Source organism: Caretta caretta, chromosome 3 (assembly GCF_965140235.1).
Source record: "Caretta caretta isolate rCarCar2 chromosome 3, rCarCar1.hap1, whole genome shotgun sequence".
Classification (NCBI taxonomy): domain Eukaryota; kingdom Metazoa; phylum Chordata; order Testudines; family Cheloniidae; genus Caretta; species Caretta caretta.
Window position 1 is genome coordinate 126782222 of NC_134208.1, and position 17713 is coordinate 126799934.

Consider the following 17713-nt stretch of genomic DNA (forward strand, 5'->3'; position numbering starts at 1 on the left):
CTGCACTTGCTCAGCCTATAGTTGAATTGTTCCTTACTACTGTCCAGGCTGCCTGTGTATGGCTTCATGAGCCATGGGAGCAAGGGGTAGGCTGGGTCCCCAAGGATAACTATTGGCATTTCAACATCCCCAGTGGTAATTTTCTGGTCTGAGAAGTAAGTCTCTTCTTGCAGCTGCTCGAACAGCCTGGAGTTCCTAAAGATGCGAGCGTCATGTACCTTTCCCGGCCATCCCACGTTGATGTTGGTGAAACGTCCCTTGTGATCCATGAGTGCTTGCAGCACCATTGCGGTTTACATACTGGCTGCCAAGGTGGTTCAGTGCCAAGATGGGGATATGCGTTCCGTCTATTGCCCCACCACAGTTAGGGAAACCCATTGCAGGAAAGCCATCCACTACGACCTGCACATTTCCCAGAGTCACTACCCTTGATAACAGAACATCAATGATTGCACTAGCTACTTGGATCACAGCAGCCCCCACAGTAGATTTGCCCATTCCAAATTGATTCCTGACTGACCGGTAGCAGTCAGGCGTAGCAAGCTTCCACAGGACTGTCGCCACTCGCTTCTCAACTGTCAGGGCATCTCTCATCTTGGTATTCCTGCACTTCAGGACAGGGGAAAGCAACTCACAGAGTTCCAGGAAAGTGGCCTTACACATGCAAAAGTTTCGCAGCCACTGTGAATCATCCCATACCTGCAACACTATGTGGTCCCACCAGTCTGTGCTTGTTTGCCAGGCCCAGAATCAGTGTTCCACTGTATCAACCAGCCCCACTGCCACCATGATGTCCCAATTGCCAGAGCCCATGCTTTCAGGAATGTCTGTGTCCATGTTCTCATCAAAATCGTCCTCATGCTGGCGTCTCTTAGCTGGTTCTGCATATGCTCCAGGATAATGCGCGAGGTGTTTACAATGCTCACAACAGTAGCGGTGAGCTGAGCGGGCTCCATGCTTGCCCTGGTATGGCATCTGCAGGAGAGCAGAGTTGCAGCAGAAGTGGTGGATGATGACGGATGTCATGAGAATAGATATTTATACAGAATGACGAGAGGACCTGTGAGATGGATTCATAGCACCAGGAGAGCAGAGCTGCAGTGGAAATAGTGGATGATGACAGTTAGCAGTCGTATTGCACTGTCTGCTGACAGCAGCATCCAGGACACAACAGCAGTGGTGACAGTTAGCTGAGCTGAGCGGGCTCCATGCTTGCCGTGGTATGGCGTCTGCATGGAAAAAAGGCGCGAAACGATTGTCTGCTGTTGCTTTCACAGAGGACGGGGTGACTGATGACATATACCCAAAACCATCTGCGGCAATGTTTTTGCCCCATCAGGTATTGGGAGCTTAACCCAGAATTCCAATGGGTGGCAGAGACTGCGGGAACTGTGGGATAGCTACCCACAGTGCACCGCTCCGTAAGTCAATGCTAGCCACGGTAGTGAGGATGCACTCCGCCGACTTAATGCGCTTAGTGTGGACATAGGCAATCGACTGTATAAATTCGATTTCTAAAAATTGACTTCTATAAAATCGACCTAATTTCGTAGTGTAGACATACCCTAAGTTAGAAACTCACTGACAACTGTGTCAACTGCCTTTGTCAGCTACTGTTAGTGCATAAATAATCCCATGTTTTCACAAGTATGAATGAATATTCTAACCTTCCTTTTCAATACTAGGTTGTCTTAAGTACCACAGTAAATCTCCCCCACCCCTGGGTCACCTATCTACGCTCCTAGGCTATGTCTATGCTACAAAATTATGTCAACCTACTTATGTCAGCATACAGCCATTATATCACTTGTGTGTGTGTATGCTTTGCTCCTTGTGTTGGCAGTGTGCATCCTCACTAGAAGCACTTGTATCAATTGTATTGTCACTGTGGAGCATTAACAGTCAACATAAGCAACACAGTGTCTACACTGACACTGTGTCAACCTAATTACATTGGCTGTGACTCTTACCACACTATGTCTACACTACAGACTTTACAGCGGCACAGTGTTATCACTACCGCTGTGCCGCTGTAAGGTCTCCCGTGTAGCCGCTCTTTGCTGGCGGGACAGAGCTCTCCTGCCAGCATAATTAAACCACCCCCAATAAGCGGCATTAGCTATGTCAGCAGGAGAGCCTCTCCTGCTGACATAGAGCTGTCCATATCAGCCCTTTTGCCGGAGAAACTTATGTCGGTCAGGCAGGTGTTATTTTCACATCCCTGACTCACAAAAGTTTTACCGACAAAAGTGGTAGTGTAGACAAAGCCTAAATCGATGTAGAGAGCCACTTACATCAGCAAGAGCCAAATTTAAGGGAAGACAACTTCACAGCTAGGTCGACGCAAGGCAGCTTATGTTGATCTAACTGTGTAGTGTAGACCATGCTTCAGAAATATGCTAACAGGGGTCTCACCTTCCCCAAGCTTGCATTTAAGATATCAGGCATCTCTGCATGGAATCCATGACATTGGCAACATCAGGTCTTGTCTACACATGGAGTTATCCCTGATTAACTATTTCTAGTTAACTTCATATGTGGACATTCTTATTTCAGAATAAGACCGTCCACACATGGAATTAACCAGGAATAGTTACTCAGGGATAACTCCATGTGTAGGTGCATTAGCGTGCACCAGCAGGGTGTAAATTCTAGCCTGCAACAGCACGTTGTGTTAATTAATCTGTGTGGACACCAGCTGGTGCACACTAAAAGTTCCCTAGTGTGCATTAATGTAGTATTGTTTGAAGTGGGACTACGTTAATGCACACAAAGGAACTTTTAGAGCATGCTAGTATGTCCACATGGGCCAGTTAGTGCATAGCATACTGGTGCAGGCTAGAAATTGCACCCCACTGGTGCACGCTAATGCATCGTGTAGCTATGCCTCAAGATACTCTCTCACACACTGTATCTGAGTCTCCCCTGGAGAAACACTTTATGCTGAAGCTAAGTCATGGGACTGCCTATTCAATGAGGTTCTGACAAAAACCTGATCACAAAAGTATCCAATATACAGTCGTTTTTTTAAAAGTTCTTTCAAAATTGGCACATCTGTCCTCCTGCTGCTGGTGCTGCTCCACCCACCACACATTCACATTTACTTTCAAATCTCAGTATATAATATTTCATTTGTCTGCCAACAGTATCATTTGAGAAAGGTCAAAATAAGCTTCTCTTGACTTTCAGCCACTTTAAAACAAATAAAATGGCCTCTCCAAAGAGAACAGATACATTAGTACACTGGGAAACAGAAGAATGCAATTTTACTAATAACTATGTAATAGCAAAGCATATGAACAGTCCTTGCAGGCCAGGTGCTAGTGAGTCTCTCTTTAGTCAAAGCAACACAACCACATACCCTCTCTCACAAGCCCCATACAAGTGCCAGATCATTGTCCCCTAGGGGCTCCAAGGGCACGCACTCTGGCACATATGCCTGCTCCATGCAAGCAATTCAGCTGTACCTGTTGCCCTTTATAAACCATGGTTCATCCCCGACCCAATTATAATGTCAATGATGTCCCAACTCCAAAAAATGGCTCCTTCAAATTTTTATTTCACTATTTCTGGATACGTCCAAATGCATGTGTAATATGTAACATAGCATCAACCCCTTCACTTCCTGGGAGTGATATATGAGGTCTGGCAGATGTATTTTTGTTGATCAGACTTTTTATTAGTGTGCTCTTGTACACCTAGCTATATTTGCAATGTTACTGAGCATATCTGATCACATTAACTCCTAGTGTAATGCCAATTAAGTCAATGGAGTTAAACCAGGGATGAATTAGGTCTAATGGCCTGTGTATTTGGGGAGATTATGGACACGGGGACACTGAATGAACCACTGTCTGTACTAGTTACAACTTGCTAGCTTAGCCTTGTGCTCTGACCCACTCCTTTTCGGAACGGTCTAGAATACAAACGCATGATTATTAGGGGGCTCTCTCACAGAGTTCCATAAAAATCATTTCTGGAAAAGAGGGTGTGTCCTTTTCTCCTGTTCCAAAGTGCCCCATCCCTGCAGTGCTGCACATCAATTGGCTGCTGCAACCATCTCTGTAGCGAGGGGCATTTCAGTGGTGCTCTCAGGTGAGTCTCAGAGTATGTCACTTCAGGATGAAAGGCATTATATTTATACACACACACACACACACACACACACACACACGTAAGACAATACAATTTGGGGAAAGGAACTTAATGCAGCCTAACACATTAGAAGGAGAGAGCTTTATTTTTTTCAATTACAGTGATTACAGAACACCCACGCTCATATGTACTCGTGTAGCACACAAGCACACTAGTATCTGCCAACCTCAAAAAATTGAAATTGGTTGTCTCTCCAACTGTCTCTCCATCCTTCTAATTCCCTCCATCCTTAATATCCTTGAATGAGTTGTTTACAATCACTGCCTTAACTTCCTGTCCTCTAACTCACACCTTGCTCCCCTCCAACTTGGCTTCCTTCCTCTCACCTCACTGAACCAGCTCTCACCAGCATCTCGCTTCTTTTCCTGCCCACAACTCATCAGGATCTCTTTTGCTTTGTCCTCCTTCTTGACCATTCTGCACTCTGAAACACAGCTGTCACTTTCTCCTCCATGACATCCATCCTACCATGACTTTCATAGGACTTTCACTGTCCTTCTTTGGCTCTCCTCCTATTTCTCTGACTCTTTCAGTGTTTCCTCTGGTGGTTTCTCCTCCTCCTTCCCTCTCTCCTGTCAATGGGGGATCCAGAATTCTATTTTATACTTGGAGGACCTCTTCTGCTCACACTGATTCAATTACTATCTTTTGGGCAATGACTCACAAATCTACATCTCCATACTTGACCTATCTTTCTTAGTTTCATCCTGTACATCTGACTAAGTCTCCAACATGTTACCTTGGATAGCTTGCCATCAGTTTAAATTTAACATGGCCAAAATTGAACTCCATATATTATTTTTCCTTTCTTTGCTACTTTCTCCATTGCTGGTAACATCAACATCCTTCCCTGTGCTCAAACTTGCATCCTTAGAGTCATCTTTGACTTCTCCATATTCTTTGACTTCTCCATATTCTTCTGTTCAAACATCTGGGTTGTTCCAGTCTTGCTGAATCTTCCTCCACAATTTAACAAAAATCCCAGCCTTCCCATCTGTCCAGGTAGCTAAAATACTTATCTCTGCATTATTGACCATCTGCTTGACAGCTGTAGTCACCTCCTCCCCGACCTCTCCGATACCCATATTGCTCTGGTCTGTTCAAAATGGATCTGTGATGATCTGAACCTAAATTATGTGATAAGGTTCTTGGATTCTCTGACACCCTACCACAGCAGACTGGAATTATCCCAGTAGCTTCATTTACATGGGTTTCAGTGAAACAAATATGAAAATGAGTAATATAAACACAGGGGCTTCTGTACTAACTATTTATCTTTACATTAAATTAAATTTATGTTTCCCCTACATTTTCAGTTTTTAATGAGACACAATTTTTTGTCTTGACAACACAATTTTATCATGGAAGTTATCTGGGTCATACTGGAAGTTTTGTATGATCAGGAGGGGCTATTTGCTATTCAGCAGAACAGAATTCACCAAATAACCTACTATGAGTGGGGGAGTGTGCAAGACCGATTAGCGTTGTGTGACAAACACATTAGCCAGATGCTTCTACTCAGTGGTCCCTAGTGAAAAAATTAACAATTTTGACATTTAAACTGTCATCTTTATGTTTCAGAGTTAACAGTCTTAGGAAACGAATGAGATGGTTCACACCTATGAGAGCTATTATTTCAGGATGTCTGCAGATTCAGAAAAAACACTTCATCAGTTTCTATGCTAGGACTTCAGCGTTTTCTTCAAAACCAGTAGAGCACCAAACAATTTTGTTAAGGGGAAGTGTAACTTCTGGAGCACACTTCTATGCAAGAGATAGATACCACTGTAAATTCCACCGGTGTGGAATTGCAAAATATACACGGCCCTGAATATATAGCACGGAGAACATTGCTGACACCTAAATCACCACCACCACCATCACCGCCACCTATATTTTTTGGTTAATCAGTAGCTTAGAATTTACTTTCAGCATCTGCTGTTAGTGGGTGGCATCATCGCTAGAATAGAATTATCTGCTTATCCATGTTTTGCCTTTTTTATTTAATGGACATTATTCTGAGAGCATTTATCAAACGAACAGTTTAATTGCAAAGTCTTTAGACACTTTGATTTCTGTTCTGGTTTAACATATGTTAACAGTGTGTGGCAAAAGTAATTTCTGAACATCAACTATATGGGGCAGTAATAGTATATATTTGGGGCTGGGCTCTCATTTATTCCAAGGTCTGTTTCTAGCACTCTGGCAGTACAAAGGCCCCTCTGCCAGAGTGGTGTGAATGAGAACCAGACAAAGGGAAGAATTATTTTAAAGAATTATTAAATTTATCTAGCTAAAGCTCTTTACTTAATCTACAAATGGAACAACTGAAAAGGCTTCCACACAATGTATCTGAACCAAATTAGGATATAAAAAAAGCAGTCTTCTCCCCCCTCCCCCGAGTGCGTGTGTGTGTGTATATATATATTAGTGCATTAAACAAAGCAGAACTTAAGAAATATTTCCATTTTTAAACATATCCACTCAAAAATATAAGCAAATCTTAATTAATAGGCATATGGTGTATATCGTGGGGTGGGTGAGGGTGGAATACAAGATTAAGGGCAGGTCTACATTACTGCTTATGTCGATATAACTTATGTCGCTCAGGGGTGTGAAGAAGCCACCCCCCCCCCCGAGCGATGCAAATTACACTGACCTAAGCACTGTCTACACCAGCACTATGTCAGCAGAAGACACTCTCCTCCAACAGAGGTTCTGTCTCTCATGGAGGTGGAGCAATTATGCCAATGGGAGAGCTCTCTCCCATTGGCATTGAGCCTCTTCACCAGATGCACAACAGCGACGCAGCTGCATCAGTGAAGATGCGCCAATGTAGCGCTTCTAGAGTAGACTAGCTCTGAGAGAAAATGAATTAGGCCCTATCTACACAAAGTTGCAGACATTTAACTAACTGAGTTGAAAAAAAAAAACAAAAAAAACCCCATACCCTTAGCTAAACTGATGCCAGCTTGTGTGAGGACCAGGCCTTAGCCTGGGAGCCACTTCCCCTCATGGAAAATCTGAAAACATTCTGGGCCTCATTCTCCACTGCCTTGTACCCTGCACAGTTATTTACACTAGTGCAAAATGAGTGTGTAATGTTACCATTCTGAATGTCTATCAGCTTAAAACTGCTTTGCACAGGTGGAAATGATGACACGGGACAAAATACTGAAGAATAAGGTTCTGTGTAAAGAAAGAATTCTGCCTATGTGTTATTTCCCCACCTCCCCACCCCCTTTGCTTTTCTTCTCTCCTCCGAAACCCAGGCCTCTTTGGCATCCCCCGCAAAATGAGCAACCTTGTATCACCAATCACTTGAAAATCTTAGTTTTGATTTTTCCTTAATTATTTTTCCATAAAATTGTAATTCTTCTAAAAAAAAAAATGTTGATTGCACTTAACTTTGTCTCTGTTGATGCTCTGTCAGTTTAATTGCATGGAATTGGTTTTGAATTCATTTTCAAGTGGCACTTTCCCCTTTTCATGTTTAAAAGGTCACTTCTTCATTTCGGTTTTATTTTTCTCTCACATCTCTGTGAACAATCTCTTCTGCTTCAGTCAGGCTCGTAGTAACAAGGAATGAGCCAAGATATATTTGTCTTAGGCCAGGCAAACAGGGACCCATGTGGCCTACCTTTAGACTGGGGCAGGATAAAAGGCCAACACGGCCTCCTCACGGTTTGGTGACATCTCCACTAATCCTCCCTTCGTTTGGAAATGATTACAAAAGTCACCTGAAAGTGTCTACTGAGGAAGTTTTCTAGAAGAGTTAGGTGGTCCAACATGCTGCTCTCACACTGGTTGAAATTGATAGTAGCTCCACTGGTTTCCATGGAGTTACTCAACATTTACAATTGTGTAGGTAAGTGCAGAGTTTGGCCTTTTGTGTTCAGAATCCAGAGAGACAATAGTTTGTGCATGGCACAGAGCAAAGCAAGTGTTTTTATGCGAGTAGATGTTTAAAAGTTATTTTGTTAATGAAGTGCAATGCACAGGTGTATTTGTGCGACTTAACACATTCATTTATATACTGTGCTCGAAGGGTTATATATTCATTTCTGCATAGATAGACAACACGAGGTCTATACACTGCTTATATTACACCTAAGCCCTCTTTTAAAATCTTTACTGGTGCATAGATCTTGTCGTAGTGCTCTGCACAGGGGTAAATTTCACCTTCTATGAATAAAGTGCTGGTGAGAAAATTGGCAAGTGCAGATTATAGTGGACAACATTCAGTTGTGGAGCAGAGCAAGAGGGAAAAATGAATATTGCCTATAAATTAGATTCTTGGCAATGGCATAAACTGGCTTTGGTCAGGTGACCCTGTTTAAGAAAAACCTGAGTACATACTGCAATATAAGGGCATGATACACTGTTCCACATGTATGTAGGACTCCCAGGGAAGCTCCTGACTGGAAACTGATGGCAGGCTGAGGCTCTTGAGGGTTTAAAGATTTTATAGATTAACACATATATGCAAGAATAACTGTACAGGAAACTTTCCCCTCTAACCTGAATCAAAATGTCATTATTCCATTTCTTTATGTATTATTAACCATATATAAAGAACAACTCTAGGCGAGGTTGTGAAAAGCCTTTGTCTGCAATGCTACTAGTATACTAAACATACCAAGCTAAACCTCTCTTTTTTAGCAGACACAATCAATACTTTCACCTAGATGTGACCATGTCAGAGAAACATATATGAATTAAAAACAGCTGACTGACTCAATCCAGATAAGAGATAATACACAACGAGAGAGAGGAGACCTCTGAGGAGCTGGGTGGGACAATGTCCTCATCCTCCACTTTCCAGTCACCAAGGTAACGTGGAAGTCCTGAGGTTCTCTTGGACTCAACATTGCTCCTGGATACTCATATAGCAACAATGAAGAGAAATGCCTTCTTTCAAATTCAGCTACTCAGAAGTGTGTGCTCATTCCTCTCAGACAGAGACCCAGCCATTGATCCGGGCTTTTGTCACTTCCAGGTTCGATGCAGCACATCCTATCCTTGGCTAACTATTGAGGTTCACGTGGGAAACCTCCACTGGGGCAACACATAGGAGCCCACCTTTTAATAATAATTTTTAAAAAAGCACATCACACCGTGCTCCAATAACTTCCCCATTACATTTCAGATCCACTTCAAGGTCCTGCCCCTACAGTTGCCTTAGACCCTTACCTAAGACTCAGCTCATGATCTCCATCCCGGACACAGCTCTACTTTATGATGACAAAAGCTGAAAGATCCTATGGTGAACTTTTGCAAGCAAGGGGCAGTGCAACTCTTTACCGTTAGAGAGGATGACTAGCTCAAACCTGGCCAATTTTAGAGCACAATGTAAGAACCATCATTTTGTCCTCTCAGAAACAATGGTGGAAGAATGACTAGTCAACATCTTTCATTGGGGAAGATGAAAAATATTAACTAACAACGGTGGACACTTTATGGACACAACTACTGCAACTGTAAATTTTGTAACTCGCATCTAGATACCATGATGATGAGTTCATTAGAAATGCAAAGATAAGGAAAATAAGATATTCTGATAACTACAGGTATCAAAATCTGACCACACTTTGACAATATAACAACTCTGAATAGAGAGAATAAAAGCTATAATCAAATCCTTCAGCCACAGTTTTCACAGCAAAAAGATTTTTAAGGTAAAATGAATTTTAAAAACCCAACATGTTAACTAGAGTTAATTGAAAATTTTCATCTATTTTCATTTTCATTTGATGAACAAGTGTTTTTTTAACTATACCAAAGTTTTTGTGAGAACATTCATTTCCCCCCTTTTCCTTCTTGCCACTAGAAGCAGAAAAACGGGTGGGGAGAGGAAAGAGTGGAAAAAAGGGGGGAGGTGTGGGGGGGGAGATGAAGAGGAAAAAAGAAAAACCTTGACATTTTTGTTGCAAAGTGGCCTTAGCAGACCAGAGATCATAGCCACAAGTGCTTAAGTAAACTCTTCAGAGGGATTCCTTGTTTTTTTGTCTTTTGTTTATAGGATAACATGCTACTCCAGGGGTGCCGGATTTCTTGCTAGCAACTGGCCACCCTGTCATTCACTAGTCTGGTAATACCCATATCAAATTCACTGTCATTGGTGCTGGACCAAGGAATCTGTGTGGGACACAAAAAATACTCTCTCAGTACTGACTGGGGTGTGTGTGTGTGTTGCTGCCTTTTAGTAGCTGGCCCAAGGACAGGATTTCGACACTCCTAGTTTTTGAAGTAGAAGGACGAGGCTCTAGCCTGAGCTCCCCAGATGTGTATGTATTTAGTAACTCTGTCTTCAGCACAGGGATTCATTACAACTGGTTTGATTCTAGAGGGTTCAAATTTTGTATCATATCAGGAGCTCATTGCAGGACTGGGGCCTAATGTATAAAGGAAAATGAATCTGATGACTACAGTCTAGCCCAGTGGTAGGCAACATGCGGCCCGTCAGGGTAATCCACTGGCAGGCCGTGAGACAGTTTGTTTACATTGACTGTCGGTAGGCACGGCCGCCCACAACTCCCATTGGCCTTGGTTCTCTGTTCCCAGCCACTGGGAGCTGAGGGAGGCCATGCCTGCAGACAGTCAATGTAAACCACTGGGCTAGCCCCGCTAGACATCTAGACTTACAGTAAAACAACTCTATTCAGTTTGGCATAATTGGTGAGCCCTACTCATGAGAGGTTCCAGACTGGAATAGCAGCAATGTGGCAGGTCAGGACTGAGGGGCCTCAGAGGAATGCTGCAGAAAAGCTTGCACAGCAGCTGTTTGTGGTCCAGAAGTTCGAGTACAGGAGTGAGTGCCAGGAACCCCCAAGTTCTAATCTCAGCTCTGACAGTAATTCCCTTTGACTCTGTTATTTAACTTTATCTGTAAAACTACGAATACACCTCTTTCCCCAGAATATTGTCAGGATTCATTCATGGCTGTAAAGTGGTGTGAAGATTAAAAGCACCATGTAAAACACATTGTGTTCTTATAACTAGAACTTTCAAACTAAATATAAAAATAAGTAGGAACAACCTTGACTTTGGTATTCTATAATTCCCCAACCAAAAACATATAACTATTCTTGTCCTGGAAGTTGTTAGGTTTGGTTATAGTTTGGTAAAATTATCAGATACTTTAGGCAGAAAGATTCATATGCAACTGTGCCCCTAGTTCATACATGCAATTACAGTCAGATGCACAAATGAGGTAACTCCATTAACAAAAAGAAAAGAAGGACTTGTGGCACCTTAGAGACTAACCGATTTATTTGAGCATAAGCTTTCGTGAGCTACAGCTCACTTAACAAAGGATCAATTGTGCACAGTTGTGTGCAATCTAAGTAATGGCATGTGCACACATCCGAACATCTAAATTGTCTGAAGACCTGCTCCTAGACGGCAACATTTAATTTGGCATGAAAAGATGGAGACTGAGAACATATTTAGATTGTGTAGTAATAGAGCGTAATTTTTTTCATCACAGTGTAAACAAGCTTAAGATGTCCAATATATGAAATGTCTTTTGGATATAACTGACTTCATTACATTAAAAAACAGACAGTTGTAACCAGTGAATTCATAATCATAAGACTGTTTTTGACTTCTCTCCAGAGCATGTAGTACCCTGGAAAAGAATGCAAACTGCAAATTAAGCCTTCAGTTACGTTCAGCAACCTGACAGACTGGCCCAAGAAATACTGCTATGTCTAGCAGATTGGAAGAGTGATGTGTTCATTGCACAGAGGTGTGAAGGATCCAGCCCACCCCAGCTCATCTCACAGAGCACAGCTGGTGAACTGTACACAAAGGGGGAAGCAAGTGGGAGGGGGAAGAAGGGGCCTGAGGTAAACTAGGAGACATCTTTGCCTTCCATCATCCCCTCCCACCCCTTCCTTCCAAGCAGTTTTCATTGCCACATCACCAGAAAAGGATTTTCAACCCATGGAGCATTCTGGGAAGTGTTGGATCAATTTGCGAAAAAATATATAAAGGGATCCAGGAGCACAAGTGAGCTTTCTCAGTGAGGTTGGGCGTCCATCACTCACCCTTGAACACAGTCATTGCAACACAAGACCATTGGAAAGCTTTCATTTGTGCTGAAGATATTAGTCATAATGATGATATTAAACAATTAGACACGTACATCATAAGCAAAATGCGGTGTCCTCTGGGGCTGCAGCCAACTGGCATATAGGACACACTGCGCAACAGCGGGTGGGAAGAGAAAATGTTGTACTGACACACTAGGGAAAATTCTGTTGACAGTCTCTTTTTTTTAAATCAGCTTCTCCCCTCAGAAAATGCTTCTTCCAACCACCTGCCCTCCTCCTCCATGTGTAGACCCTCAGACTTCCCCATCTGTTCCATTCTCCACAGAAGCTGTGTGTGAAAGGCAGAAGACAAAGGATAGAGTCAGGGAGGTGATCCTCCCAGCTGTAGGGGCACCTCATTCTTACACAGTGCTTTTTGTTGTTGTTGTTTAAAAGCAACTTTAGGAACTTTAATTAAGTATGGTTAATTAAATCTTACAACACCCTATAAGATACATTATCATTCCCATTTTACAGGCATGGTCAGTGAGACAGTAGTAACTTCACTCTCACACGGCCATGAAATGAAACAACAATCCCAAGCCAGTTTCCTGCTGACAGGGAAGGAAGAGTGAGATATATTCATTCCTATTCTTTGCTTTTGGGAGGTGCTCTGGGATGGACACTATGTCCTTCCAGTTTCTTATATTTGTGCCCACTGCCAGAGAGTGGGTCAGATTCTCAAATACAGTCTGGCCCCTTTGTGCTACTTGGTGTCTTGGTGGGAGGGGGACGCTCAACGGATGTAAAGCCAGTGAACCCAATGTTTCAGCCAGCCTCATTCCCCCCCAACCCAGGCGCAGGATGCATACTGCAGAAAGAGTTAAGAAGGGGCAGAGGAGAAAGCTCCGAATGAAACATAGGCCATGTGGCCTAAGTAGAACAGCCCCCTAGAGCAGCTCCCACCTGGACCATTGCTGGCGCAGACTGGGCCACGGAATCTGGGAATCAGTTATGGCTGCCTCCCAGCAGCTCCCCCCACCACTCTCTTACACCAAATGGAGTTTGTACACAGGGGAGCATCAGTCCTAGACAGAGCAAGAACTATGTCATTAAAGTAGCATTATTTGAAAGCACAAGTTTCTTAAATATGAAAGTGTTACGTACCATTTTCAGCTGCCCACATCGGTTGCTCAGAAGGACATTGGCTGACTGTGCTACACTGGTTCTCACAACAGGATGCGAAGGAAAAGACTTAGCTGCAACCACTGTAAAGTAACATCAAAACCTCAGTAATAATGCTCTGGGTTGAGTTAAAACCCCATTGAAATAGCTAGGTGTAAACTCATGCTTCAATTAACATGACTAAGGAAAAGCCCTCACCTAAGACAAAAAGAGCACCAGAGAGCTTTTGCTGAGTATTGTTTTGGTTAGGGGTATAGAGATATTATATATCTATATCTATATCTATCTGTGTGGAAAGCCAGAACAGACAAAAACAAAAACTGGGAATGACAGAGGGAGGGGGCGAGCAGCTGAAAGCATGCTGTCTGACTTTGGAAAAAAACATAGGGAAAGGTTTTGGGGTTAGGTGTGCAGGCTGAAATGAGTGGGTTCTTGGTGCTATGAGTAAAGGAAACTATTTCCTGCTATTTAAGTCGTTCAGAGAGACACTGAACTTTGTACATTCTTTGTAGATAAACAAAACTGCATCAAAGAAATACACAAATATCACCAATTTCTCCCCTTAACTGGAACAGCCTGCTAGTCCTAGAATTTTTAACTAGCCACTCTGGTCAACAGGGATAACAGTAATAAGAATTTCTCTCTGTGTTATAAATAATGTTGCCTCTCTCAACTGGAATGTGATTTTTTATTGTATCGACTCAATATAATCCTCCTATTTGCTCGAGTCTTTAGGATTCACTCTTTCCACTGTGACTTCAAGAGCTTGCAACTCCAATTCTAGCCTTAAAGCATGTTTATGGCAAACATAATTTCCCCAATCTTACCAGAGTAAAGGGCCAAATCACCCCCTTCTGTGGAAAAACTCACCAAAGGGAACAAAACCCTCATAAAATAGCAAAAATGCTATTTTGACACATTGAAAACCAAGCTGGGTGAACTCAGTGAAAGATGAGTGGGAGAAAAGAGAAACCAGCAGCCACGTGGAAAAGGCAAGGCCCGGGGTTTGACCTTGGAAGCATGCACCACCCAAAATTCCACGGGGAATCCTGCCTCCAATTTCATGCAGCACATGGCCTGCTGCATGTTCTCCTGGGGACACCTTAAAAATGGCAGCATGGTTAGTTCAGTGGCTGTATTATCTGATCTCCTGGTCTGTGGCTGCATAGTATTACCCATCCCTCCCACTAGAGGGTCCTAACAATGCTGCAAGATCAGTTCTACTGGGTTGTCCATTTACAAGTGAGGGTTTCACAGGGGAGCAGCCATGTAGAACATGGTCTCACAAAGGTAAGCGAAAACTAATGCATCTTCCCTGTCTATGGATTAATACCAAGCAAACCCATGACATTTTACACATTTTCCAGAACCATAAATGAATCCCTAGCTCTTGATACAATGGTCACGTACCAAAATCAGAGTCCAAGTTCACGAAAAGATTAATGAACTTCAGCCAACACACAGGGGTGATAGCTCAGTGGTTTGAGCATTGTCCTGCTAAACCCAGGGTTGCGAGTTCAATCCTTGAGGGGATTCAGATCCATTTAGGGATCTGGGGCAAAAATTGGGGATTGGTCCTCCTTCGAGCAGGGGGTTGGACTAGATGACCTCCTGAGGTCCCTTCCAACCCTGATATTCTCTGATTCTCTAGGGCAAGCTTGCCTTGCATTTTGAGTTTGTAATTAAACCTGACCTCAAGTACATTTCACCTATGCTTGGTCTTCATTTATGAATATTTCTACTCGCTTCTAGCTAATGTCATTCTAACACATTGGGATGTGGCATTTATTCTCTTCAAATTGAAAAATATTCCATTTATTTTAAAGAAAAATGTGCTATAGTCTTAGTCTCTAACACTCAAACAAACTGCAACAGTGAGACAAGTGACCCAGGGAAACCCTGCTCCAATTTAAATAGCCACATATTAGTGACAGATTAAAACTTTTGTTAGAAAATATATAAGATTATAAAACACAAACACAACCATGTCTGTTCATGTGTGTGTAAAAATGGTATTATAACCATGAATAGCAAAAGAAAAAAATGTATGAACTGACAATTGCCCATGGTAAAAAAATACAGTCGGGGTCTCATGGTCAAGTAAATAACTTTTCAATATTCACTTTTTCTTTTCACTCTCCTTGGGCAATAGAATTAAACCTCAGATTCAATTTTAATTCTAATCAATTTCTCTTTCTTTCAGTTTAAAGAGGTTTTAATATGTAAAATAAAAACCAAACGTATGTCTGAGTATTGTAGATGTACGCACACAAACATAAAACATATCGGTATATGTAAAATGTTATATAATATAGATGCTTTCTTGTTCTCACAAACAACACAAATCTGTTGCATCCTGGTTCATGGCAACTGCAGGAGAATATTTAAATAAAACTTTATAAATGAAATTTAAGACATATTCAAGAGAGTATTTTTATTTATTGGTCTCATTTTCAATGTCCGTTGCACATCTGCACCCCAAGTTTGCATGCACAATCATAAAGATTGATAGTCATTTGCCTAGGTTATGTTCATATTTGTGTGGGCTCAATTGCTATAGATTTTATATACATAAGCAGAATACAAAAATGTACCTGAACATACAAAACTTAAAAATCTAAACTGAGTAACATTAGTGCATTCCCTCAATTGTGTTTAGATGCTAAAAAATTAAGGTGGAAGAAACAGTTGGTTCTCAAGCATAAATTACCCTGTTGGGGGTTCACTGCTGTAGTTTTGTTTTCTGTAAAAATGGGATTAAATAAAGGGAAAACCTATTTATATTGTGCTTGATTCAATGCCCACAGCAGTCTATAGGAGTCTTTCCACTAACTTCAGTGGGGCTTTGGATCAGATATATGATTGTGCTCATGAGTCAGATTCTCAAAGGTTCAGTAAGAAAATGGTTGTGACAGGGATAAAAGTGATTCAAGTATAGAGTTTTCATACTCTTTGGTACCACACTTTTAGACTAGACAGAGATAGTTATTTATTACATTTACTATTTGTTATTTTTATTATAGTAGCACTCAGAGGTCCCAATAAATCAGATCCCTATTGTGCCACAAAGTAAGATTCATTCCAGATCCTCTGCTGGTATAGACTGATGAAGCTCCCTTGAAATCAGTGCATCTACACTGATTTACATCAGCTGATGATCTCTCTCTCTCTCTGACTCTCTGAGGCCAAATCCTACAAACACTTAGGTATGTGTGTAACTTTATTCATGGGAGCAGACTCATTTAGTTCAGTGGTATTACTGACATGAGTAAATTTATCCATGTGCATGTTTGCAGGATCGAGGCCTGAATCAAGACATGATGTGACAAATGGATGCAAAACAAATGGAGGGAGTGGAGGAGGACGGGCAAGGGTAACAATGAGAGAAACACATGGTCATATAGACTACCTATGAGCACAACTTGTTTGCAGTGTTGTTATAGCCGTGTTGGTCCCAGGATATTAGAGAGACAAGGTTGGTGAATGTCTTTTATTGGACCAACTTCTGTTAGTGAAAGAGATGAGTTTCTGAGCTACACTGCGCTCTTCTTCAGGTGTGGGAAAAGTCACAGCTAGCAGCAGGTTTCAATTTTTTTTAAAGAAAGGCTATAATTGTACGAATTATATTAATGATCACAATAATCTTATGTTGACTAATTATTTCCTCATTTTCCTCCCTCAAACACAAATGATTATGAATGCAATACAATATTAAAATTAGTGTTAATCCTAAAACCATCTTTTTCAAAATATGTTTTAGGCTGTTTAGGGATTCCATTTACAAAATAACATTAAGACTTCCATCTGCACACACTAGCGTTAGTGTTTCTTGTTCCTTACAATTACTAAAAACATGTTTCTTTATGAATTTTTTTGATTTTATTTTAAATTTAAATTTCTTTTTCCTTTTCTTCTTTCTAAATCCAAGATTTTTGTTATGTTACAAACATGAGAAAAGTGATATATAGTATTGATTTGAAGGGGTGAAATTTTACAACTTAGCCAGATTCTTCGCTGGAATAAATCAGCATTGTTCCATTGACTTCAATGGAGCTCTACTGGCTTACACCAATTGTGAATCGGGTCTCTTGTTTTGATGTCTTGTTAAAATCAGATTAAAAAAATAAAAAAGTAAGCTCTTAAAAGTATTCAGAAGAGACAAAGTGTGTAAGAAACCCAACTTTTTGATTTTATAGCCTGAAGTTTTTCTTTGAGCCGTGAACCGTGAGTGCCCTCTAGGATCAGTGTCCAAAAGTCTTCATAATCTTGCTGGTTCTTTAAGATTCCATGTCTAGTTAACTCATTCTGCAATCCTATAATCTTTAAAAAAGAGGAAA

The 17713-nt window shown here is 41.5% G+C and overlaps 1 protein-coding gene across 13 annotated transcripts in view; it reads right to left on the reverse strand.

Annotated features, from left to right (window-relative positions):
- LOC125633970 (uncharacterized) overlaps window positions 1-17713 on the reverse strand; it is a 127456-nt gene that overhangs the window by 34195 nt on the left and 75548 nt on the right. For 10 of the 13 annotated variants that reach the window (XR_007355742.2, XR_007355741.2, XM_075126853.1 and 7 more), the window contains 2 exons: window positions 17558-17696; window positions 13359-13459 (listed from right to left, as the gene is read on the reverse strand). The exons of the other annotated variants lie outside the window; for them this stretch is intronic. Coding sequence is in view for 8 of the 10 variants with exons in the window: in XM_075126853.1 (XP_074982954.1) it covers window positions 13359-13459; window positions 17558-17696 (240 nt within the window). In the remaining 2 variants the exon portion in view is untranslated. The remainder of the gene's footprint in view (window positions 1-13358; window positions 13460-17557; window positions 17697-17713) is intronic. 13 annotated transcript variants of the gene reach the window in all.